Source organism: Sceloporus occidentalis, unplaced genomic scaffold (genome assembly GCF_023333645.1).
Source record: "Sceloporus occidentalis isolate IW3139 unplaced genomic scaffold, rSceOcc1.0.p SCAF_5, whole genome shotgun sequence".
In the NCBI taxonomy this organism is placed as follows: domain Eukaryota; kingdom Metazoa; phylum Chordata; class Lepidosauria; order Squamata; family Phrynosomatidae; genus Sceloporus; species Sceloporus occidentalis.
In genome coordinates, this window is record NW_028316985.1 from 38,248,751 (window position 1) to 38,276,309 (window position 27,559).

General features: G+C 39.1%; 1 protein-coding gene across 7 annotated transcripts; it reads left to right on the plus strand.

Moving 5' to 3' along the window:
• Positions 1–79: 79 nt before the first annotated feature.
• LOC149311998 (cytochrome P450 2D14-like) lies at positions 80–27,214 on the plus strand. Of its 7 annotated transcripts, XR_016281219.1 has the most exons (13): positions 150–360; positions 2,996–3,067; positions 5,155–5,512; positions 6,716–6,887; positions 7,472–7,624; positions 10,001–10,161; positions 11,694–11,867; positions 13,700–13,841; positions 14,552–14,739; positions 15,506–15,647; positions 16,545–16,732; positions 24,462–24,572; positions 25,804–27,214. XR_016281219.1 is itself a non-coding variant. In XM_089523749.1 (12 exons), exons 3-11 carry the CDS (start codon positions 5,246–5,248, stop codon positions 16,721–16,723), a joined length of 1,578 nt encoding a protein of 525 aa, XP_089379875.1. In that variant the 5' UTR covers positions 150–360; positions 2,996–3,067; positions 5,155–5,245; the 3' UTR covers positions 16,724–16,732; positions 25,804–27,214. The 7 variants fall into 7 exon arrangements, 6 of the variants coding, with proteins under 6 accessions (XP_089379873.1, XP_089379876.1, XP_089379875.1 ...); XM_089523749.1 differs by lacking the exon at positions 24,462–24,572; XM_089523751.1 differs by lacking the exon at positions 25,804–27,214 and having other exon boundaries at positions 24,462–25,781.
• Positions 27,215–27,559: the final 345 nt, after the last annotated feature.

Consider the following 27,559-nt stretch of genomic DNA (forward strand, 5'->3'; position numbering starts at 1 on the left):
TACCCAGGAGGCGGGTTCGTTTGAGGTCGCCTTTCATTGGCTTTGAGAAGTGTCGCTCAAAAGGAAACAGGCTCGTCATCCTAATCGGCTGTGGCGCGCGGAGACAGGAATGGAAGGAGTTTAAGGTGGGTCGCGCGGCTAAGGTAGAACCCGCGTGGTGTAGCGGATAGAGCGCTGGACTGGGACGCTGCAGGGTCCGGGTTCGATTCTCGGTCTTGCCATCACAATAATAATAATATAGGGCTGGACAATGACGTATTGTCGTTGGGTGCGTCCCCCAAAATCTGCCATTGGGGCAGAAATAGGTTGTGGTCTATTATCTGGTGGACCCCTTTAAAACAGTGAAGAGATGGAGGGTGTGTAAGTAATAGCTTTTATTTCAAGGCTTAACTTAATATTTGTAACATAATGGAGAAACCTCCAGGATATTTATTTTATTTAAAATTTTAATGAAAATTTTAATTTATGTATTATTATAATAATATATTTAAATAGATATAGATATATATGAGATATATAATATAAGTGTGTGTGTGTGTGTGTATATATATATATATATATATGATAGCCTTTAGGACTGAAAGGCAGGGCATAAATACCATAAATAAATAAAATAAACATTTTAAATATCATTTAACATCCATGGATTTTGTTATCTATGGGAGGTTTCTGGAACCAATCTCCAGCAGATAACAACAACAAGTTTATTGATTAGTCAGCAGACCATATCAATAGAATACGAGACACAGATACAAAATTACAGCCTATAAAATACAAGATTAAAAGTATCAGAGTGTCCCCATATGTACAAAATTAAAACTGAGTCGCACTTAAAACTCAAATAAGGGGTTAAAGCGGACGCAGACTAACTAAAAGCAAATTTAATGAAGTAGGATACAAAATTAAACAGTCTAAAGGAAGACAGCGGATAACAAGGACCCACTGTATGTGTATATATATATAAATGTTTTTTTAATTTAAAATATTTTTAATTTAAAAATATTTTTAATTTTTAAATTTAAATTTAAATTGTTAAAATTAAAAACATTTTTTAATTTTATTTTTAAATACATATTTTAATTTTTTTATATATATATATATATATATATATATATATAAAAAGTGGGGACAGGAAGCTTGGTTTTGTGTATAACACGACGTTGATTTTATTTCTGAATTTGTTTTTTAACAATTATTAATAATTGTGTTTTGCAATTATTATTTTATCAAGTTATTTTGTATACTGGTCAATGACCAAATCTTCCTACTTGGTTTTGTGTGTGTGTGTGTGTGTGTGTGTGTGTTTGCGTATGTGTGTATACAGACACAACCTTTTCCCTTCCCCTTCTTCCATCCCTCCACACAACCATCTCTCCCCCACATTTCTTCCAGGCGTTTCTTCCAGGCATGGGAGACTCTGATCTGCTTCTACTGTATCCAGCTTTCCCTTCCCAGTGTTACATGGCTCCTGATTGCAGCAAAGGTTATTTCTCCTGTGCTGAGATGACCCCTAAATTCAGCATGTTATATGCCAACAGCTTGTTCGTAACCATGTACCCTTTGGCAGCTTCCCACATCTGCAAAATGTGTTTGCAGCTCATGTGCAGAGTTTCAGTTCTTGGTCCCATCGTGCCAAGAAGAGCAGCACTCTCTCCCACTTTTGGGTGCCAAACCCATAAGCTTCGATAACTGACAACGCTATGCCAGTATTTTTGTCTTGCTTTCCCAGCAGTGCAGGGCTGAGATAGTAGAGAAGAAATGGGTTGGAGATAAAATGTGTGATGGAAACTGGTGGGAGCACTCACACAGGAGTAGGCAGTATATGGGATAATTTGGGTCTCCCTGCACCTGGGAAGGACAGCAAATGGCTATTTATTGTTATACTTTGTTGGTTTGGGGGAGTGCCTCTCCTTTGCAGGAAAAATGCAGTAACAATATAGAACAAGTCCATGGTGTTTATCACACTAGCGACATCCCACGGGGAAACGGGATTTAAACATGATTTAAAGCAAAGAAAACCCGGAAATAACTGAAGTTTATCACATGACTTCGCAGTTAATGTGAAATAACGCAAAGTTAAACCACGATTAAAGCGGATAAAAATGGCAGCTTTTTACCTTCAGAACATCCTGAAAGTAAAAAGCTGCCGCTTTTCTCTGCTTTAACTGCTGTTTAACTTTGTGTTATTTCATTTTAGAATCAGTTTGGTGTGAATAACTCCCCGCATTTGCAAGTTTTGTTTAAATTCAAATGTACTGGAATGTTTTTTTTAACACAGTTTATTGTTTAATCTCTTTATATGTATTGTTTATGTTTTATGATGGGGGGAGGGTTGGGATATGGGCTTGTTTCTTTGTTTGACTGTAATTTTAACTGTATCATGTTTTATCCTTATACTGTGGAATCCGCTTTGATTCCTTCCAAAAAAGCGGAATATAAATAAATTGTATTATTACTATTATTATTACTTTAAATCGCTTTCCCACAGGATCTTGCTAGTGTGATACAATTTACTGCTGTGCATCAAGGAGCAAAATGTCTTGGGCTAGCCCTTTGTTCTGTGTAAGTGTGTGAGAGTGGCTACATTTACTTGCGCTGTGTGCCCAACTCCCCTTAATTATGGCCCCATCATTGTTTGGCCTCTCTGGTCATTTGCACAGAAAGCTTGCAGAAAGTTAGTTAGGAGGGAAAGTGGATCTGGTACTGAAGAGGTTTTCCTATCCTTGCTCATGTGGTCCAAAAATGTAAATTTTCTACACAAGGGGTGGCTGAAATCCATGATTCCTAAGCATCAAAACCAAGGCAGGGGTTACTCACCTTTGGACAGAGGTGCTGAGACAGGAGAAGCAACATAACTTTATCAGCTGGCACTGGATTTAATTGGGAATTATTTACCTGAGTGTGTGGTATGTTGGGGCTGAAATGTCATCTTGAGTTTGTGTTCAGATGTTCCTTTGATTAAAGGCTACTCTGCTATCTTTGGATTTGCGCACAGGTTCATTGAGGTATGTTGAAAATAAGAGGTTCTGAAAGAGTGTGCTGATACTCTGGGAACCAGACACAAAAGGTAAGTAGTGATTATTTGTTTCAGTTTGATTTAAAAACTACCAAAATTTGCAAATGTCTTCGTATTTAGGATGGAAGGAACTTGAATTTTAGAAATTCCAATGAGAGAAAAAACAAAATTGTCAGTTTTGTCCATCCAGGCAAAGGATAGGATGTTAGCTCTTAAAGGTCTGGTTTTCAGTCCCTATATATTTTCATTTCGGTGCTGAATTAGGGCTGATACCTTTCCCCCTTCCTGAACATTCTTCAGCACCTGTTTGGTAGCCAGTATGATGTGGCCCTTTCCTTGCTAGAAATGGGTGTACCTAATGAATATACTCAGTGCAAATGGCTGAAAATTTTGTTTCAGTTCATTTGGGTAGAAATCAGTGAGATACTGGATGAATATATGCCCACCTCCCATTGATCATCAGGACCATCAGGACAAAGCGGTGATGTTCTGTGGCAGGTGTAACCTACACAGTGCCCTCAGGATCAGCAACAGATGCAGTATACTTAGTCGGCTGCCTAGTTTACAAAGTAGTATCCTAGCACACCAAGATCCCTTTCTCCAAAGACAGGAAGAGTATGCATGTAGATGGGACTGAATGTGAAAACTGTCCATAATGTTCATCTACTCTATAATACAACTACAGTATTATTAACCAGCACTGGGCATATAATCCTAGTGTTCTGTCACTATTTCTGTCTCACACTCTGAGGGGCTGAGCAGATGGGCAGGAAAAACTGGACTGATGCTGGTTTTTATGAAAGTGGGAGGAAGCCCTGCTGTCCGTACAGCCAGCTCCAAAGGCAGGCTGAACACCCATGGGCTATCTGCACCACATGGAATCAAGCCACATTGCTCAGTTCTTTTCCACTTCCCCACCATGCATGTGCACCATCACATGAACACACTTCCTGTAGCTTCCAGTTACTTTCCACCTCCCTCCCAGATACCTTCCCGTTGGATGCCCACACGATCAAACACACAGTTGTATGTGTGACACACTGCTTGTACACTGCATCAGTGCACCCAGTGACACATTGGCAAAGCACAATCATGGAGCCCTCCCATACATTCATTTTCATTTCATTTACATGCCCCCTTTATCCCATGCCCCCCTGTTGGATTGTCTGGTTTATGTTGTAATTACATCTTTTGGATTATTGGTGACCTACTGTGTTTGTTATACATTTGTATTTTTGCTTTCCTGCATTCCTGCACTCATGCAGTGCTATTTATATGCACATATGACAATGAGCATTTTCTGCTTTAAGGCGGATTATTGGGGTTTCTTTTTGCTCCCGTTGTTCACCCCAGAATATGGCTCTGTGTTGATATCCACCCAGTACGTCATCTGGACAAGTAGGTTTCATAATGGTTTGAAGCTGCTTTATTTTGCCAATGTGGACAACTCTTGAGTCTGAGCCCAATTCAAAGATCTGATTTTGATGCTTTCAGCCCCTAGCAGCCTAAATCCAGATTACCAGAAGGATCACCACTTGCTTCATGTTCTTACATGGACCTTGAGATTATAATTAGAGCCCTTGTTCAGGGAAGTGTGGTGGGTAAGGAATTTTTGGTGGAGACATTCTAGTTATGTGATGTTTTTGCCAGGCAGCATCATTACACTCTTTCTGGTGCTGTCAAAGCCTAGGTCTGTATGCTTTTAATTCACTGCATTTTCAGTCTGCTGTGTAGTATGGTGTGTGTTAGATGCTGTGGAATCCTGCAATGGCAGGAATTTGGACTAGATCAGGGGTGGAAATCTTGTGGCCTTCCAGATGTAGTTAAGCTGCAACTCCTCAAATTCCTCTGGATAGTTTATGCTGTGTAGGATTGCTGGAAGTTGCACTCCAATTACATCTGGAATCCTGGAAGACTCCTACACTGGATTTTATGATACCTGGCATCCAGTCCCATCCATGTCTACATTTATGTGATTCTATTATTCTACTGACATCTTTGTTTTGTTTTTATATTATTTTTTATTATTGATCTGTATTGAATTTCAACATTTTACCATTACAAGTCACCCAGTAGACATTGGTAAATATTCTAAACAAAGAACTGATTCCTAGTGACCACCACTATTTCCTATCCAGGACAGAAAATCTGATGTCTCCAACTGCTGTAATGCTTTCATCTAGAACCAGAACAAATTTGCCGTCTGAGATTTAGAAAGGAAGAAATAAAATGAAGATGTTTAATCCAGTGACTGGGATCTCAGTTTCCATCTCTTGGCTATGGACTCAGTTTTCATCTTGCTGGAATAACCTTACAGCATTGACTATTTCTCTCATATTATTTGCACTGCTGCTGGATTATCTGAAGCGGGGAAAGAGATGTAGTCGCAGTCCACCAGGGCCAGCTCCTCTGCCTTTCATTGGGAACTTGCTAATTATTGATAGAAAGAACTGTTTGGTGTTTGATATTAAAAATCCATTTAAGACATTACTGGATGTAAGTACGGTATTGATTTGTTTAGCTCTGAAAGTACTGGAAGTTGTTTGAAAATGCATTTCAAAAATTAATGGTTTACCCAAGATATCAGTGGAAGGAGAGCTTAAGAGAATTACATTTTTAAAATGTGAGACTTCCCCAGCTGGCATAGCCACTGGTTATGGTAACAGTGGGATTTTGGGAGTTGTTGTCTAAAAAAAGTAACTTTATTACACACTGATAGAGCATAGGGGGAAAAAAAGCCAAAACATGATTTTCCTAAATACTGACAGAGATGGCAGCTGTTCTCACAGTGAAAGACAAAGCTGAAAGGAATAGTACCCTCCAGTTACCTACTGCATTGGCACATTAATATTTTTATAAATCATTTAACCATAATATGTTAGGATGGTATAAGTCATACCTCATTGAAGAATGCACACATATCTAGACTTATAACATAGGTTATAACAGTAAACAGTGCCGCCATATTCCAGCCACTTGGTTACAGAGACGTAGCCAAGGGGGGGTCTTGGGGTCCGGACCCCCCCTTCCGTTAGATAAAATGAATGGTGTGTGCTGCCGCGCCGCCACACCCAAGCCCCATTATAATGGTGGCACTTAGTCTGGACCCCCCCCCCCCCCCTTCCCAAAATCCTGGCTACGTCCCTGTTGGTTATGTATGTTTTGTTCTGTTTTTAACCCAGCAAACACACCAAACATTTTCCAACAAATTTAAATTTTTATTTTCTGGAAACTTTTTTTGGGGGGGCGGAGTCAGGTAATGCAAAATATCAGGACGAAAATGGTCCCATGATATATATATATTAGTGAACCATAATAGATCCAAACAGAAGGGAATGGTGGCCCATTAATTTCCACAAGGGAAATCAAAATTTCTTTCATGGTGGGTCAGGACTGTAATTCATTGGGATGAGGAGATACCCCATTAAAAGTGTATGTTTCACTTTACTTTAGTTTTATTCCGCATTATTATTTCTACTTTTGGATAGAACTGGAATGCTTATTAGTGTCCAAAAATGCCCACAACTCATGCAGCTCTTGTTTTCTTGGGGCTATTCTTTTGAAAAAGAGCTTGCAAAGTTGAAATAAGTCCCTGTTTTTCAAGACAGCAAGAGAGAGCACTCACACTCCATTATTTGTGGATCTGTTTTTGCACTTTGTACCAAATTAAATTTCTCTTGTTCTTGTTATTCATCTTAGGTGGCAAAGCAGTTCGGACCAACCTTCTCTTTCCAGATTGGATGGAAAAATTATGCTGTAATTGGTGGGTTCAAAATGATAAAGGAAGCACTTGGGCGAAAGTCTGAGAACTTCATTGAAAAACCACCAATTCCACTGTTGAAACTAGTAGGTCGTGTAAAGAACTGTGAAGGCAAGTGCTGCTTTGGTGTTGATGAACTAAATGTGTTCCAGCAAAATGACTATACATATGCAATGCTATGATAATAACTTGTCATCTGGAGGAGAGCTTCCATCGGTTGGCTGCATCAGCCACAGGAAAGTGACTGGCAGCATTATTTAAAGTTCACCTGGGTGATCCAGATGGTAGAATCAGGATGGGTTTAAAGTATTGGTAGAATCACTTGGGAACTTCTCTAAGATATCTGAGAAAGTATGTTCTCTAAGATATCTGGTTTAAATGTTGGACTACGACTCTGGAAAACAAGAGTTCACATCTCTGCTGGGGATGGAAACCCACTGGGTGACCTTCGGCAAGTCACATGCTCTCAGCTTCAGAGGAAAGCACAGACAAACCCCCTCTGAACAAATCTTGCCAAGAAAACCCCCATGATTTGCTATTTGCTAGGTTGCCGTAGGTCAGAAACAACTTGAAGGCACACAACAACAACAATCTTGGGAAGAAATAGCAAAATGAGAACTTAATTTTGAAATGATTCTTGGAAGAAATCAAGAGGCACATATTGAATTCTAAGTTTTTTCTTTTGTGCTTTGTAGGAATATTCCTGGCAACAAGTAGTGAGGGCTGGAAGGAGCAGAGGAAGTTCTGTATCACTACCCTCAAAAACTTTGGGATGGGAAAGAAAACACTTGAGCAGAGAGTGTCTGAGGAAGCTGGATATTTGTGCTCTGAGTTCAAATCTCAGGAAGGTACATTTCATTTTTGAAGACACAAGAAAAGGTTTAGGTTGCGATAAGGAAGAAATATGATCCTTATGACTGTGGTGGTAATGGAGAAAGGTCATTCCAGTTTTGGCCTGGAGACAGGCATGATAAGAAGATGGGATAAAAAGTGTAATGTGAGTGAAATGATCTTGAAGATACAGAGGAAACAGAAAAATAGCAACATAAAGAATCAGTTAAAATATTCTGAAATTCCATAATTCGAAAGGTGAAATTCCTGGATTTGCCTACTATTAATCGAATTGTGAATTTGGTTTTGGCACAATTCCATCTGTCAACACTTCACAACTCACACCTGTGAGGTGACAATATTGGTTTACTGAATGGTTTACTTCCATGAGACCAATACTTCTTTTCTTTCTCCACCACTTGAATAACTGTCACTCATGTCCCACATGCAAGCCATTTTTACCCATTCCCATAAAGAGGTCAATTATATTATTTACGATCCACCCATGGACCACTTATGTCCTTTCTGTTGTCTTCTGGACACAAAACGTACCCACTTCATGTTGTGGGATCATAGGTAATACGATAGCATTCAGAACTTTCTCTCAGATTTCATATCAAAACAACTTATTTTTTTCAAATCATCATCATATTTTATTTATGATGAGTATAAAATTACTAAATTATATAGAAGCATGTGTGCTCCTCTGCTTGCAATCTTATAGTCTGAGGTCAAAGGAGGCATTAAAGGGGATGTGTATTCCCTGTGATTAACACATTTACCATATATACTGGACTATAAATCAACCTCATGTATAAGTCGAGGACAGGTTTTGGAGCCAAAATTATGGATTTTGGATAAGTTGAGGGTAAAACTTAGCAGCATGTAACAATGGATGTAAAGGATGTAGCAAAGGAAAACAGTGCTAAAAATCTTTTAAAATTTTGACAGGCATAACTTGCTCACACTAAAGGCTGGATGGATAAGATAGTAGAGTGGGTTGATGCTTCTTTTAGGTGCTCTGAGGAGATTAAGCTCTCACCTTTCACCTTTTTGATAAGAGTTAAAGTACAGTACTTACACTGACCTGTGGATAAGTCAACCTAGGTTTTTTGAGTCCATTTTTGACTAAAATTTCTAGACTTATACATGAATATATACAGTAACCTCCAATGTTGAGATTTCCTAGAAAGAATAACAAGTAAGGAAGCAACACACTGAGACCCAGTGTGGTGCAGTGGCTTGAGTGTTGGACTAGGACACTGAGGGACTAGGGTTTTAATTCCTGTTCAGTATAGAAACTCACTGGGTGCCTTTGGACAAGTCACGGTCTCCCAGCCTCACCCTCCCAGCCTTAGAGGAAGGCAGAGGTAACCCCCCCGCCCCCGAACATATTCTGCCAGCAAAACACTATCATAGGGGCACCTTAGAGGCACCATAAGGCAGAAATGACTTGAAGGTACACAGCAGCAGCAGCAGCAGCAGCAGCAACAACAACAACAACAACAAGCAGCACAACAAAGAATGGAAAGATGACTCAAATTACAGAACCCTAGCTACCTGTAGTTCTGTTGCCCTCTAGTACTATGCATCGCTCTAATGCAGTGATGGCAAACCTTTTAGAGCCTGAGTTCCCAACTCAATGGCATTCCCACACCTGGGTTGGGGGACATCCAGGGTAGGACTTCCGGGGGCAGGACTTTCCCAAAGACAGTTAAAAGCACAGTAGGGTGCGGGGAAAGGAGTAACAGGCATGCACCTATTCCTCCGCTTCCCCTGCCCTCCCATGCCTTCAGCTGCCTCCCCAGAGACAGTTAAAGGCACAGGAAGACAGGGGAAGAGGAGGAATAGGTGCATGCCTGTTTCTCCTCTTCCCCTGCCCTCCCATGCCTTGAACTGTCTACGTGTGCCCTCACAGATGGCTTCCCATGCCAAAGAGGGCACATGTGCCATAGGTTCTCCACCACAGTTCTAGTGGTATTGTGTATCACTGAGTTTTTCTTTATTTCCAACATGAAAAGGAAAGTGTAAAGTGCTGGAAAATCCTTGCAGGTACGTGTAGAAGCAATGGAACTGGGCAGTATGAGATGAGTCCAGCAGAACTATAGTATACAATATTGTAACACCCCTTGTAGTTTCTTGGTATCAAGTAACTGCAATATATGAAGAGATGGATCTCCAAATTTCTACAGTTTGCATGGCCTTTAGGTTACAAGCGTGGTAATTTAAAAATGGTTTTGCTTTCTGTGTTTTAGAAATCAAGTTTCAAATACTTTTGTGCTGGATCTTTCTTGCCTACATGTATAAAGCTTATGTAATGAAAGTTAAGCCATATATTATGAAAATGTAATGTCCCTGCTCTTTTTTTGTTTTGTTTTTTCCATCTTGCACAGGTTCTCCCTTTGATCCACAAAAATTAATATCTCAGGCAGTTGGCAATGTCATCTGTATTCTAGTATTTGGTGATCGTTTTGAATACAACGATGAAACCTTCCAGAAGCTATTGCATTCATCTAAGGAAATCATAAAAGAAGCAAGCAGAATCCTACCCCTGGTACTTCATTGAGCTCTTTTTGAATATTAAAGAGAAACAGCTGGTTGTAAAGCACCCTCAAAATAAAAATCAGGACAAGGCTCATAATGATATATGAATGGAAATGGAAGCAACTCCAACTGTTGTATAAAAAGTGTAACTGCTTTTCCAAAAGAGACACTGGCTTATATTTTAATAATAAATGCCACGTGTCCAGCCAAACAATGTAAAAATGTGCAGTGCAAGCACACAAAAATATATGGTACATCAGAATAAGTATAGATACATGTATAGTAATCCAATGGCAGAAAACTGCAGATACACAGCGAGAATGAAGATACTGTACTACTCTTTCTTGTGTGTAGAGTTTTCAGGGGCAAAACTGCCCAGACAAAGGAACACCTTATATCTTTCCAACTCTCTGTATATAATTTCCCCCTAAAGTCCATGAATACATTCCTATCACAGAAAAACGTCTGTCTATAAACTAGAGGATAAATAGATACTTATTGCTGATGTACTGCAGGGTAAATAATTTTTTTTGGATTCTGACAGCTACTTTTTAAACTTTTAGAACCACACAAGTTCATTATCATTTTTTCTGATAATAAAATCTTATTTATTAGTATGTATCATTATATATTACAAAGATATATAATCAGTCTCTATTATGGTTATACAAGAGCCTCCTGATGTTTGTCTGGCTTGCCTGGAAATCTAAAGTTTAGAAGAATGTCAGTGAACTACAGTTGCCCACCTGTTTTCACGGACTTCAGATCTGCGACCCTAGCTTACATGCAAGGAGCAAACGGAGGGGGTTAAATGGGGTGCATGCCCTAAGCATGCGCCTGTGGCTGCTTGCGCACATGAGCCCCCATTTAAGCCTATGGGGCTTGAATATCTGCGAGTTTCCATTTTCGTTGGGTGTGTGTGTGTCCGGAACGGATCCCCCATGAAAACGGAGGGCTGACTGTATACTTTTAACTGGACTACTTTATCAGCATGTCAGGAGGCTTTTGAAAATGAATTTCTTCTAACCTTAAGTACAGAAACAAAACAGGAATGAACAATTTTCATTCTAAGACTAGTATATGAAAGTAGAGAAAGGGAAACAGAAGTGAAGTTGGGAGAGATCTTTCCATGAGTGTAAAAAGGTGGCTACGTATGAATTTTTTTATCAAAATGTAGTTTCATATCAAGTGAAATCCCTAATAAATCCGACCCTTGCATTTAAAATACTACTACTTCTTCTTCTTCTCCTCCTCGTCCTCTTCTTCTCCCCCTCCCCTCACTCTATATATGCTTTTAAATTGCTTGTCAGCATGGCAACCTCATGAATTTTAATAAGTTTTCTTATACAAGGAATACACAGAGCTAATATTCCTTAGTGGTCTCCCATCCAACTACTAACCAAAGCTTACCATGCTTAGCTTACTAAAACAGAAGGGATTTGGTGCCTTTAGGTATTTATGTAGAAGTCTAATTACTTTTAGTTAAGTACAGTAATTACTTCTAATTAAGTATAATATCTTATCTAATTATTGTTAAATTAGCTTTTGGGTACAGGATCCTGGCTGTCCTACTTACCTGGACCACATCGTAAAATCCTGAAATTCTACAATGATTTTTGTGTTCTGGTGAGAAAGATTATAAATGAGCATAAGAAAACAAGAGATCCCACTTTTCCAAGAGATGTAACTGATGCATTTCTAGAAGAGATGGAAAAGGTAGGTAGAGATTTATGGATATACATCATTTGGACTTCCTTTATAGTTTTTGGATTTCAACAACAAAGTGAAATGGCAAGATTAGCATTGAGAAGGAGTATTTGGTATGCACTCCCTTCTACTGCTATCTGTACTCACCATCCAGTGAATTTGCCAAACAGTTCCAGCGCATTCTGGAGTGGTAGTAGGAAATTTTTTTTACCAATAGCCTTATCATTTTCAGTGTCAGCCTGGGTTTTAGCCAAAATGTCCCAGTGTAGCATTTGGGATGTATTTGAGAACTCACATCTGCAAAATTCAGACCAGATGTTCAAAAGGACTTTCTGGAAGTGGCAGGTCCCACCTCTGTCAGAGAAGACCCTAATGTGCCATATTAAGTAAATTTCATAATTGGCCCCAGCCACCAGCACTACAATTAGTCAAGCCATAGTGGTGATGAGAGTATAGATTGAATATCTCTAATCCAAAATGCTTGGGATCAGACATGTTTTGGGTTTTGGATTATTATTCTTTTTTTGATTTTGGAATACCTGTATACATTGCTGTGGTTGTGTGCCTTTGAGTCATTTCTGACTTATGGCGACCCTAAGATGAACCCATCTTGGCGCATTTCTTCAGAGAGGGCTTGCCATTGCCATCTTCTGAGGCTGAGAAAGTGTGACTTGCCCAGGGTCACACAGTGGGCTTCCATGGAGCTGGGATTCGAACCCTGGTCTCCAGAGTCCTAGTCCAACACTCAAACCACTGCAACACTCTGGCTGCCTGGAGGCAATTTAATACAATATTTTTAAAATGTTTGTGAATGAAATAGAACAGAAAACAAAGGTCACTATCACCCTTAAAGACCAGGCTTGTTGCCACCTCCCAGAGGACTTTTTCTGCAACTGCTCCCAGTCTGTGGAACGGCCTGCTGGATGAGATCTGTCAAATTACCAACTTAGACACTTTTAAGAAAGCTGTCAAGACAGATCTCTTCCGGCAGGCCTTTCCAGAATAAACTACTCGGCCATATAGTAATCACTTCCATACATCATGGATATTCTTGGTCTTGTTACAACCCGAACAGTGATTATTAGATTTTAAATATCAATTATGTAATTTTAATCTCAATGTGTTTAATTCTTTTTAAGGGGTGAATTGTGTATATTATTGTATGATTTTATATGTTGTTCACCGCTTTGATTGTTTTTACAAAAAGCGGGATACAAATAAAAGTTTTGTTTATTATTATTATTTACAGTCACAACCACACATGAAAATATATTTGGTTTTTGGAGTATTTTGGATTTTGGAATTCCAGATAAAGGAGACTCAACCTGTACTAATGGCATTATCTATTATATATTATTCATTTTATTTTCCCTCCACCTTTCTCCCAAACTGGACCCAAGGAGGCTCACAAAAGAGGCTTTAAAATAACAACAGCAACAACAAAACAGTACAATTTTAAAACACAGTTGAAACACCACATTAATATAATGTCAAAATATAAAATGCTTAAAACTACAAAGTTTTAAGTGGGGGGCAGTCTAGCAGTTTAGTTTGGTGCTAGAACAAGAGCTGACTTGTATTAGATGTCCCAAAGGGATAGGCTCCTAATATGATTGGCACTTTAAAAAAGAAACTGTGTGCTTCTTTTTATGAAGAATAGGTAGTTCTTCCATATCTTTCAAGATATTCTTTGTACTTCTCCCACTTTTTGTTTACTGCCGTAGGTTATATCTTACAGTGTACTGATAACAAAAACAATGGTCACTACGATTGTTTCGCAAATACTGTGAAAATAATTTGCCATTTCTACATAAATTACCATCTTGTTTAATTCCCTTTAGGCTAAATGGAATCCTGAAAGTACTTTTAGTGAACAAAACCTCGTTAATGTTATTGTGGATCTCTTTGGTGCTGGTATTGAAACCACAACTTGCACTTTTCTCTGGGGATTGCTGTTCATGGTCCTTCACCCTGAGGTTCAAAGTAAGCGATCAGAACTGGGGCAGATGGAGTGGTGCCTTGCATGGTTTACCAGCTGGAGCCCTTACCACTCCTCTGAAAAAGCTACTTAGTATCAGGTCCAGATTAATGCAAAATTGGGATAGACTGCAGTTGTACAGATTGCAGTTTGGAGGACTACATTCCAGCAGTGGACACGGGCAAAGGCAGTGTGAATGAGACCAAATCAACTTGGCTGATTGGACTTACAGATTGGACATTTTCCTACCAAGAATAAAAGTGCATGGCTCAGTTCAGTGCAATCAATACACTCTTACCTCGGGTTACGAAATTAATCCGTTCCGCCGCCATTTTCGTAACCCGGAAGTCTTCGTAAGCCGAGAAAGCCATAGGCGCTAATGGAGAGAAGCCGCGATTTGGTGCGAAATAGCGCCGAAAAGCACCAAAAGGTTATTCGTAACCCGGAATAACCTTCGTAACCCGGAAATATTTTTTATTTTTTTTTTTTCGTAACCCGAAATTTTCGTATCCCGGCGCATTCGTATCCCGAGGTAAGAGTGTACCTTGCAAAGTGCACTGAGGATGGGTGGAGTGTGTGTGTGTGTGTGTGTGTGTGTAAATATATGGTGTATCCATCTCACACAAAGCTGCTCAGTTCAGTTCATTGGGATTTTCTCCCAGGAGGTGAGTACTAGACTGCAGTCTAACAATTCTAAATTGATTAATATTTCCAGAAAGAGTCCACAGAGAAATTGATATGGTGATTGGCAAAGTAAAACCACCCATGATGGAGGACCAACCAAAAATGCCTTATACCAGAGCTGTAATCCAGGAAATTCAGCGTTATGCTGATGTTGTACCTGTTACACTTCCTAATGTGACACATAGAGATACTGAGGTTGGCGAGTTTGTCATTCCTAAGGTACAGTTGTTGAACAATATGTTGTTTGGTGTGGGGAGGGGATCACAGGTGAACCATGCCCTAGTTGTTCACTATGTCAGAGGGCTTAACAATGCTCACAGTGAAACATAGCACAGAGAGATTAAATTAGATATCATGTTTGTGTAATAATAATAAAAATCTGGAGCTGCTTCCAAGGTGACACTTTAACTCATTTTAAACTATGCTATCTAGACCGCCAGATCTAAAATGGAGATATAAGGACATCCTCTCCTGTATCCTTCATTTCTCCAGCATGTCTAGGAATGTAAACCTCTATTCTTCCTTTGCTTTATTGCTGTGGTCTGCTTCACACAGACTTCTCAAACCCATTTAACCTCTAAGATGCAAAAATTCTACTGCTTGTAGTTATAGAAAAATGAGTATACAGTTTAAATAAAAATAACACACTATTCAGGGACTCTCCACCTTAGCACTTCCAGTCCTTTCCCCCTTCAGTCTCAGTACATTTTGTCTGAGTTCAGTTAATCACCAAAACTCTTAGGAGGTCACTCCACAGATCTAAAACAGGTGACAATGCTATATGTGCCCATCTGGCAGCTGTTCATAATGATCAGAAATATTTTCTAACAGTTGCAGGAAGTGTACAGGAATTAGAAATGAAAAACTATATAGATTTTCTAATAGGCTCCACATAATCTTTGTTTATATAATTTGTTGATTATATTATATGTTGTTTTTTAAAATGTGAGATAAAAATATACGAATCTGATCACTCTGTTTTCAGGCAACGGCTGTTTTCATTCATTTGTCTACTATGATGACGGATGAAACCATGTGGGAAAAACCACATGAATTTTACCCAGAACATTTTCTAGATGAAAATGGGCAACTGGTCAACCGAGAAGCCTTCATGCCTTTCTCTATAGGTAAGTCAAGAAGCAAACTGATTAATGTTGTTGTTGTTGTTGTGGTGTGCCTTCAAGTTGTTTCCAACTTATGATAACTCTATCATGGGGTTTTCTTGGCAAGTTTCTTCAGAGGGGTTATGCCTTTGCCATCCTTTGAGGTGAGAGAGTGTGACTTGACCAAGGTCAGCCAGTGGATTTCCATGGCTGAGCCAGGATTCCAACCCTAGTCTCCAGAATACTAGTCCAATGCTCAAACCACTATGCTGGCTCTCATAGATGATTGATATGTAAGTGGAAAAGTAAAAAATGGTGGTGTTTTCTTCCTCTTTCCTCAATGATGGACACTATTTTTAATTCTCTGTTGCATTAAGGAGAAAGAGAAGGTACACTGCAGCCTCACATGTATTTTATTTAAAAGAAAAACCCCAAGCCTATTTGATACAAGTAAATGAAGACAGACGGACCATTTATCCATTTTGTCACTAGCTTGGAAGGAGAAAATTGCCCAGAGAACATGTACAGCTTAAGATTCATTGTCATTAAATTCTTTTGTATTTGCGCATTTGTATGGATTTGCCTACCAACAATTTTCAGAACTATTCCAGCCTGTGGTCACCTAGCCAGACTGAATTCAGAACTGGACATACCTTCAAGGCCTACATTAAAAGCAGGCTTGTGGTGATGTGCCAAAAGCAGAATCTGGGCAGACTGAGATGACAAAGTTGGTACCAGCTACAGAGGCTAGAAGCCAGTATGAGGTGACTGGTAATTTGTGGCTGTCATAAAATGAAAGATGTGGTTTTGGTTTGTGAATGTAAACCAAAGGAAAGAAAGAGAGAGGAGGGGGAAACAAATAGATTTTTTGTGCTTTTTCTTGTTCTTGCACACAAAATATTTTGTTTCATTTCCTTGCAGGTCGCCATTCCTGTCCTGGAGAACAATTGGCTAAAATGAAGCTCTTTATCTTCTTCACCACCCTCTTGCAACATTTCACATTTTACATTCCTGAAAATTCTCCTAGACCCACAGAGGAAAAAGTATTTTCCTTGATGTCCATCCCATTGCCATTCCAAATCTGTGCCACTCCTAGATAATATCATCAGGTCAGATCTATGTATTACCTGCTCACATAGCACTAAAACTGGGGACATAATTGAAAGGTGTGAATGTAAGCCCCAACTGAAAAAGTTTCAGTGCATCCAGATATGTACTAGATGCAAGGATCTGAAGACATTTACATAACCAGGTTTGGCTAAATGTAGTTAGAGAGCTACCATGAACAGGGACCTTTCCTAGGCAAGGATCTCAGTTTAGGAAGTTCATCTGAACACAGAGAGCCCTCTTTAGATTTTGCTTCTAGGGTCTAGAAATAATGCAGTTTGACACTGCCTTAACTGCTATGGCTCAGTGTTATATAATTCTGGGATTTGTAGTTTTGTGAGATATTTAGCCTTCTCTTTCAGAGAGCTCTGGTGCCACAACAAATTACAAATCTTAAGATTCTATTGCACTGAGCCATGGTAGTTAAAGCAGTTCCAAATTGCATTAATTCTGCAGTGCAGATGCAGCTTGGGTATGTGATGACGATGGTTGTGGAGATTTACAAGCACACCCCATGTTTTAGCTCTACATGTGAGTAGCTATATGCCTGCACAGCACTGCTATCTGGTACCCACTGGTTTGGCTAAGAGTCAAAGAAAACATTTTGTGTGATGATACTTTCATGAGCTAAATTAATATGAGATTTTCAGCTCTGCAATGCAGCAGGTCAGAGGAGATAAGCATGACTCATAGAAAAGACCACAGGATCATGATTTTGATTTAAAATACCCTCAGCTTATTAATACATAGTGGTTAGAAACAGTATAATCTTCATATTAGAGAATATAATATTATGAATTTTTATTTTTATTTTTTATTGGATTTTTAAATGTATGGTTAAAAGGAAAGGAAAAAATAGAAAAGGAGGAAATCATGGGGAGGTAGGGGATAGGGCATATGCTGGGCATATGCATTAATATTAGCATGGATTTGTATAAATAAGCATCTGAAAACGACACAAAGAAGTAATCACTGAAATAGCAGCGCAATATAAATTGCATAAGAATGATCTTAGAATGTCACTGGAAAAGCAATTAATAAAAGTAATTAAATGTTTAATCCCAAGTGAACATTCTTTCTCCCAACTCCATCTACTTTTCTAGCAAGTTTGTTACATAACATCGTATTTACCAAGCCACTGTAGTAGTGGGGCAGAGGGTTCAATTGTCTGCAATCCGGTCATTCCATTGACAGAGTAATATGGGGAAGGACAACATCTGTATGTAACCCAGAATATAATATAGTAAACTGAACAGGACTAGGGATTTCTCTTTACTGTCAATTTTCTGTGTACTTATACGGGTAGCCATGTGTGTATGTCATAGGTGCCTTAGTAGATTGGAGAACACAACCAGGACCCTGCTGTCTGTCAATTTTCTGGACGGATCATGGTGATATATTTTGGGTGTGTTGTTGTTAACTGTCCTTGAGTTGAGCTCAGCTCATGGCAACACTGTGGATGAGACATCTCCAGGACTCCCTATCTTCCACTACTCTGCTTAAGTTTCCAGACTCATGCCTGTGACCTCCTCAATTGAGTCTAGCCATCTGGTGTGCGGTCTTCCTCTCTTTATATTGCCTTCCATTATTGTCCTCTCATGCCTTCTCATCCATGCCTTATCATGATGTGGCCACAGCCTCAGTTTGATCATCTTGGCTTCTAGGGATATTTCAGACTTGATCTGTTCAAGGACCCATTTGCCTTTTTGGCTGTCCATGGTATATCTTCAGCACTCTTCTCCAGCACCACAGCCAAAGTTTTGTTTTATTTTATTTATTTATTTTTGTCAAATTTTATTGTATTACAATTCAGGAATTGTATAACATGTCAACATGTCAACATTTAAAAACAGCAACAATTGTCTTAACAGTTACTAATAACAAAATAACAAATCAATAATGACATGGATATGATAATGTAGAAGAAGGGTATTGAAGAAACTTAAAAAGGTCCACAGTGTTAATCACCACATCTCATATGAGTTGATTTTATTTTTATTTTGACACACTGATCCAAACCAGGTTTTTTTAAAAATGAATTTGTATTTTGTGAAGTCGAAGGCTTTCATGGCCGGCATCCATGGTTTTTTGTGGGTTTTTTGAGCTGTGTGGCCATGCTCTAGAAGAGTTTCTTCCTGACGTTTTGCCAACATCTGTGGCAGGCATCTTCAGATAATGCTTGCCTGGAAAATGTGTGTGTGTGCGTGCGTGCGCACACACACACACACACACACACACACACACACACACACACACACACACACATACTGTGTGAGCCTGGGAGTGTTCACTTTAAGGGTTTCTTCTTTCCGGTTGAAATTATCCAGATGTTTGTGGATTTCAATGGCTTCAGTAGCAGAACATGCCACAAACCATCTTGGACATAAAATACTGTTTGAAAACACTGAAATTCTGGACCATGCCAACCACTACCATGTCAGGATGCACAGGGAAGCCATTGAAATCCACAAACATCTGGATAATTTCAACTGAGGCCTGGACCAAGGCAGATGGACTGGAGGGAGGGCTCTTCTTCTTCAGGCTAGAAACCCTATGTGTTGTACATCAGCCCTTCTACAGGATCCTGGAGGGCTATCCTCCCCCTTCTCACCCTCCTTGTATGCTCTTTTCAGAATTTTGAGGTTCGATCCCCCCCTTCAAAATAGTCAATGCTATCCCGCAAACCTTCAGAGCGGTACTATTTGCTCTTTCATTACATTGTAGGGCATTTTAGTGCCCCCCATCACTTGTTTCAGGTCTGTTTGGATCTTTTTCCAACCAGAAAGTGACTAGGTGGAATTTACATAATTCCTGCTGAGTGGGTACAGGTAATGTCACACCCTAAATGTCTCACATGAAAACCTGTTAGAGTTGAATTTTATTGCTGTGCTAAGCATTCAAGACAGATGTGTGTGTAGGAGAGAAGGAGTTGTGGTAGTGCAAAATGTGCAGTCCATCTGAGGCTTATTTGTAAGTGTGAGAGCACACCTTATTGGAGTCTTGAACAAGTAAAAGAAATTACATTTAATTGTGGGCAGGTTACCTTGGTTAAAAGAGGCAGGAAGGTGATAAGATAATGTTGCTCAACTGGTTGAGACAGGGAGGAGGGGAACTGAAGATAATGTTACTCATTTTAGGGGTGTGTAGGAGTGAGACCTATAGCCTACCTCATTTTTCTTTTCATGTTGTAGTCTACCTCAGTGGACTTTCAACTTCAAGCTTTCTATGCTACAACACTATAAAAGGCTACAATGTGTTCTGTATCCATAGGTTCTGCATCAACAGATTCGACCATCCACGTCTTACAAATATTATATTAAAAACAACAATCCAAAAATCAACCCTTGATTTTGCCTTTTATATAAGGGACACCATTTTACTATGTCCTTGTATATAATGGAACTTAAGTATTCACGGATTTTGGTATTCACAGGGGATCCTGGAAACCAAACCCCAGCAGATACCCAGGGCCCACTGTATTTTGATTAGACCGCATCTGACTACACTTTTACATTGTTCCACTGTCATCTGTTCCTATCATATTATATTCTCCAATGCTCTTTACTGTGTTTTAATATGATTACTGTGTGATTTAATATGATATTTTAATCTGGTTGAAAAAGTAATATAAGTAAGACTCTTGCTTCTGTCATCAGTACACACACAACTACAAAAAGAAGGAAAGTCACACACTTCCTTTAACACATATTCTTATTGGTCACTTCTAAAAAAAATCATTTGGAAAATGAAAAGTTGAATTTTCAGCATGGTAAATATATTTTTATTTTGTGATAAATACATCTTGAAAAAAACTTACAAGTATTTATTTTAAAGTGACATGGGGCCATTGCAAGGAAGTTTATTTATTCTGACAAAACAGAGATTTCTACAAGTGCATATCACATCCCTGACTAGACATTGCTCTAGACTCACTGGCTACCTTTGGCAAACAAATTATTACTCAGAAACACCCTTCCTATCTTAAATAAGGTAGCTATAGTAATGGCCTGTCCTCCAGGTTATTTTAACTCTTACTATAAATGATGTTTGTAAAGTGCCTGAGTATTTGGAAGAAAAATGCTATATAGTAAATATAAAACATTATTATATCCACCCATTAATCTGCATTTCATGGCAAAAGATGGGACAATGTTTTACAGTGCATTCCTAGGCTGCAGCCACACTGAGGGAATAACCCGGTTTGGTACCGCTTTAACTGCCCTGACTCAAGGCGATGGAATTCTGGGAGTTGGAGTTTGTTGTGGGCCCAGAGTGGAGCAGAGCTCCGCTCTGGGCCCCACAACAAACTCCAACTCCCAGAATTCCATCGCCTTGAGCCAGAAAAAGTTAAAGCGGGGCCAAACCGGGTTATTCCCCCCCAGTGTGGATGCCGCTCTTGTTAGTGCCCATTAAAGGATACCCCTTGAGTCCATGAACTATGCATAAGTGTTGACTGAACAAGTCCCCATTATTTCAATGGGTCTGTTCTAATTGGCATTAACTTCTCAATTCAGTGAATATGTGCTGACGATTCAGCTGTAGGGTATGTTCAGCTGTGCAAAGATAAGGTTTTTGCACTATTAAAGCTTGTCATATGTTAGAATTGAAATGTCACATGAGAGAGTCTTATACAACTATGGAAACAGAGATTTTATGTTTAAAATCTCACATAATAATTGGATCCTGACTTTTCCTAATGCATCTTAAGGCATTTTACACTTTCACTAAAGTATGTTTCAACTGTACATGTTTTATGTGACATGTCAGATATGTACATGTGAATGGGTCGGCTGAACAAAAAAGTCTAGGGGGAAAAGGAGCAATGATCAAAAAGTAGCAAAAGTTTTATTGGAAGCAAACTAGAAGAATGGGATAAAAAAATGGGAGGGATAGGTAAAATATAGTCAATCCTACAGACAGACAAAAATGCTGTGGTCTGTATGCAGAGCCCAAAGATAAAATCACAAGCTTATGAGACAAATGAATAAAAAAGCTGATGTAACCAGTATGTACTAGGCTATGGAACTATGAATCCAAACCAATAAATCGAGTATATGGAGATGTCATACATATGAAATACAAATACAAATGAAGTTTTCAACACCTCCAAGGAAACAGATGGGAGGGATAACATAGCAAGCCCATTACAAGTGATGAATTGATAAAATAGGACCAAATGCTTTTCGACATAAAGTCTTCGTCAGTGGTCAGGATTGGCTGTTATTACAGCATAGAAGATATAGCAATATATGTGGATACATCCAGTGAAAGTAAGTAGTTAGTTATCCAATATGGACAGTAACCTGGATGCCCCACAGATGAATGAGGCGTGAATGTGAATGGGTCGCCTTAGGATTGCCATAAGTCAGAAACAACGTCAAGGCACACAACAACAAACCACAAGCATCACAAATATATACATTTCCGCATGTAAATGTGCTTTGCAGTTGTCCCAAGAAGTGCAGAACAGGCTATTTCAATGAGAATTTCAGTCAGTAAGCAGCTAAATTCTTTTCCATCCCCATTAGAATTCCCAATTGATGGGAAAAAGCCATAGGAGGGAGCGACTACCTTCATGTTCTGCTTGCAAGCTTTTCATAAACATCTGGTTTCCTGTTCTGGGAATCAGAATGCTTTTGGTCTGATGCAACTGGGAAATTCTTATGTTCTTATCAGAATGAACCTTTGTAAGCCACAGAACTGTGCACTCCACCTTTTCTATATCTTCTTTTGGCATTGCCATAAGGAGGAGACCATGTGTTTCTGCTCCTGTTGGTTTAACTGCTTTTTTTAAAAAATAATCTTTATTGAAGTTTACAATATTTACACCCGTCAAACATTGCTTTTCTATATTCTTATTACATAGATTCAACTATAATTACCCCCCTCCCCCCTGATTGATTTCAGTAAATACTTCTTAACAGCTAATCAGATATATTCCTCTCTTAATCGAGGTCTCTTTGTTACTACGATCCTTCCTCTCACACTGTTTGTGCATGTATGTATTTTTCTCCTCTTGAATACCAACATAGAGATTGCACCTTTCTGCAAAGCTTTCTTCTTTATTCCATAGCCAGACTGCTATATTAAACCATTTACTACTTTATATGGAAAATAAAATATTATAGATTGAGATTACACTTAATATTGTATTTATGTTGACCATCTGTCTTTACAGAACTTTATCAGTGGGTCCCATGTTTCTTTTGACTCTTCGTTTTTCCCTTTTAAGGCCATTGTGATCCTGTCCATTTCTACTATTTCCAATGATTCATTTAACCATGTATCTATCGTGGGAACTTCTGAATGTTTCCAAACCTTTGCTAATGACATCCTTGCTGTTGTTATCAAGTAGAAAATAGGTTTTAGATTTTGTCTAATTTCTTTGTTGTCTGCCATATTCAGCAAAAAATAACTCAGGTTCCAATTTCATTTCAGTTTGATACATTTTTTGTATAATTTCTCTAATCTTACACCAATAATTTTGCATCTTAGGACAGGTCCACCACATATGAAAGAAGGAGCCAACACTACCATTACATCTCCAACATGTGCTCATACAGTTTCTGTGAATTTTACTTAATCTGGAAGGAGTCAGATACCACCTGTGGATCATCTTTATCAAGTTTTCTTTTATGTCCATGCATAATGTGAATTTTAGATCTTTTCCCCAAGCTTTTTCCCATCTTTCCAGATTTATTGTATGTCCTATATTTTTTGCCCAACTGATCATACAGGATTTAATCCTTTCTTTTTCCAATTCCAATCTGAGAGAGAATTTATATAGTTTTGAAATCAACCCTTTCCTTTTGCCATCTCGAATAATCAGATCTAATTCCGTCTCTTCCCGATTTACCCCTGGTTGCTTATAATCTGTCCTATATTGTTCACATAGTTGCAAATATGCAAACCATTGAATTTTGATGCCGTTCTCTTCTAGTTCTTTTTTAGATTTCATTATAATTTTCCCTTTTTCTATTTTTAAAATATCTTTGTATCTCAGCCAGCTTCTTCCCTCTATGCCTGATCTTTTGAGCAGAGCTTCGTGTGGTGAGACCCAGTCTGGGATAGTTCTATATGTTTTCTCCTTATATTTATTCCATACCCTTCCCAGTGAACTCCTAATTATATGATCATTGAAAATTTTATTCTTTGCAATCTTCCCATACCATAGATATGCGTGCCAGCCATAAATTAAATTAAAACCTTCTAAATTTAATAATTTACGATTTTCCAAATTTATCCATTCCCTTATCCAATCAAGGCAGCATGCATGGTAATATAATTTCAAATCCGGTAAGGTCAAACCTCCTCTTTCCCTACTGTCTATTAGTGATGACCATTTTATTCTTGCTTTCTTATTTGTCCAAATGAATTTCAATATATCTTTCTTCCACTGACCAAATATTATATCATTTTTTATTATTGGTAGATTCTGGAATAGATACAATAGTTTGGGAAGCACGCTCATTTTGAATAATGCTATTCTACCAAGTCAAGATATCTGACATTTTGACCAATTTTCTAAATTTTTCTTTATTTCTTGCCAATTTTTCCTATAGTAATTATCAAAAAGATCACTATTTTTGTTTGTTATATCTGTCCCTAGATATTTGAATTTTTTCTGGATCTGTATTCTGGTTTTAATTTGTAATTTTTCTTTTTTTCTCTTTTGCCAGGTTGCATGTAATTAATGCTGACTTAGATTTATTTATTTTGAATCCCACACAGTCCCCAAAGTCATTGACCAAATGGAGGACTTTTTTGGAATTTACCAAAAGATTTTCCAGTATTATAACCAAATCATCTGTGTATTTAGCATAGATTCAACCAATATTATAGGTAAGGAGTGCAGAGAGTCTCCACCTCTCCCAATCTCTCCAGGCTTTGAATGTGAACTTCTTGAACCTTTTGACTGTTTCTGGTTTTTTTCTTCTTTCCATTGCATTCTCCATTTCTGGGTGGAGGAAACTGAAGCAGAAAGAAAGTTAAAGGGGTAGGGGAGGCAGACTATTAGGAAGAAAATTCTTTCTGCTTCTCGTGTGGCTATATTGTGGTCAGTGTTTGGAAAGGTTGCTTTTTGAACTATAACTAAAACTATGCCATGGCCAACATGGCCACTGAATTGAAGTACAAAAGTCATATTTTGAAGCTCTGAGTCTGTTTTGCAAATCAACAAAATTTTGTTATTTACAGCTCTATGCATGTACTGTAAAGAATGGACATATGGACCAAATAAAGATTACTGATATGACCCCTCTGTTAATTAGAAGGGATCAGCCAGAGTGAGTCTTTATGTTTGCAGACCTTACTCCCTGGATGAAATTAAATTACACCAATGTAATTTATATACTGTATAGCATGAATTATATTGAGCTGCCATTGCTTATATATAATGAAACATTCTGCATGAGATCATCCTTATGATCCCATAAGAACCCACATTTGTGCCTGTTTTACATACAACAGTGAGGCCTATACAATGTGACTATATGAACAGTCAACATCTGCTGGTTTTGTCCTGTGGCGCTGATAATACAATATTGCTTGACTTGCTGGAAGTGCAGCTCCTAGAGATACTGTAACCAAAATCATAAATACAGATATGAATGCTACATGTATGGAGGGCACCATAAAAGGATTGTGGAGAAGGCAGTGTCCAGGGATGATTTATAAGAGATCATAAAAAGCAGGAAAAAAGGGGAAGAATGGGATAGCCTCTGGCAAAAGCATGTCATTCCAATTAAATTTGGTTCTCTGTGTAAGTGTCACAAAGGGGCAAAACAGACCACCCCCAAGGAGCAACTCTGTGCTACCCCTTTCAGCGCTGGATCAGGGCTGCGGCAGCAGCATGCTGCGGCCTCGATCTGGTGCTTCACTACTCTAAAAGAAACAGCAAAATGTCGCTCCTTTTAGAGCCAGCAAAAAGGTGCTCTTGCCACTGCCATGGCACTTTCTGGCACTCCTTTTGGCATGTGTCATCTGAACATCATCCTAAAGGAGCGCCATGATCTTTTGACTAAGCAAAGTGGTGAGCTCAGATCTAACCTGGCTTCCTTTTCTTCCTCTTTAGGTTCCCCTGGGAGGTAGAGACTCAGAAAGGAGGAATTTCAAGGAAGGTACAGAAGTCCTGTGGTTCCCTTCTTTGTCCCAATCCTAACTTTGGTAAAGCAGCCCAGTTCAATAACCTCAAATGATATATCAAGGACCAGCACCTCTGGAGAGTCTTCTCCTTTTACTTGCTTTAGCCAGTTTCCTCCTTCCTTCCTGAGTTGGCTTTCCTCAGCCTTCCTGTGCTAAACACCTGCTGCATTTATGTTTTTGTCACCCTCCACCATGGCTGATCTCTCCAATGCAGCAGCTGCTGGGCAGGGACGGATGTGGCCATTCCCAGCAGTCAGCCACAGTAACATTAACACATAATTACCTCCTACAGTGTGATTCCCTCAGAGATATATGCCTCAGCAGTCAGACTCATAATTCAACTCTGTTATCTTTCCAAAGACGCATTATATTTCTCTTGATAAAGTAAGCACCTTTAGTTTTCTGTAACCTTCTCCTTCAGTTCAAGTGGGGCTAGCTCTGTCATAAGGCCTATGTCAAGAATTGGTTTAACTCCTCCCAGTAGGTCAGTGAACAAGACTTCTGCGTAGTAAACAGGCAACTTTATTCCAGAAAACACCAAAGGCGTTAACAGGAAGGCATATGAAGTCAGGAGCCATAATCCACAACGATTGGAATAACCTTAACGGTACCTGTCCATACATTTTGCAGGCTTTTCCCTAATTCACTTAACAACCAGAATGTACCACCTCTTCACAGCAGCTTGTTCCACCCAGACACCAATGCTGTACCAGGCTCTTCACCCTTATCTGTTTTTCTTCCGCAACTATGGGAAAAGCTCCCCCCCACACACCTGCAAATTCCAGCCTCAGAGACCAGACTCTTTGAATCAGCTTCCCTTACATGCCTTTAGTACTACAATTCCCATCATTTCACTCTAGCAACTATGTTGTTTTTTTATAACTATACTAATATAATACCCATGATGAACATATTTACATATGACAGAAAATCCCAGATTCTGACAGCCTATTGAAGTGGACACCTCAAGTTGTGGGGTACTGTTAGGGGTTAAAACCAGCAAACTGAGAAATGATTAGATGTGTGTGTGACCATGAGCATCCAGCACCAGAAGGACAAGGCTGATTAGCCACAGCTGATGCTCATAGGCACAGGGTCACTCTGCTTGCCTATGTGCAACAAAGCCTGGATGATGAAACATATGTCTGCATGGACAGGAGGACACTTTACAGTGTTGGACAGGAAGTGACTGAATTTGGGAGACTGCATGGTCTGGAGTGTATATAAACTCAAGGGCTTCCAGTAATTGCTTGTGGGTTTGAGTAGGAGTTGGTATTCGTTTGATCTGTATAGTAGCATTGGTGATTTGTGGCTAGCACTCTGTAAATAAAGATAGCACTTTCGAGAGCCTGGCTTCTCTGGTCGTTTATTTAGCTGGAGTCGGAGCAGCAGCGATTGCTGGAGAGTTCCCGAGATTCCTGCAATTCCTTCACTTTTGGAAGACATCCAGTGCCTGTCATCTTCACTGAGGACTGTGAACCACGTTTCTGCAAATTTGTCAACTACTTTGCTATATTCCAGACTTGGTTTATAAGCCCAGCAGTTTTTCTGCCAATAGATATTGGGCTCAGCAGTTTATTGACAGGTACATGCCCACATTTTCCTCTCAGTGCTGCTACTAACTGGAGGGATTAGTAGAGGAAGGCAGGCAGGTTGATCTCATGCTTCCCCTACCCCCACAGCTA

Excerpts from the sequence above, each read along its gene's own strand:
- LOC149311998 (XM_089523747.1), top strand. The coding sequence starts at position 5,246 with ATGAAGATGTTTAATCCAGTGACTGGGATCTCAGTTTCCATCTCTTGG. Across the intron at positions 5,513-6,715 it reads CATTTAAGACATTACTGGAT|GTGGCAAAGCAGTTCGGACC; the intron begins GTAAGTACGGTA and ends TATTCATCTTAG. Across the intron at positions 10,162-11,693 it reads CAAGCAGAATCCTACCCCTG|CTTTTGGGTACAGGATCCTG; the intron begins GTACTTCATTGA and ends TTGTTAAATTAG.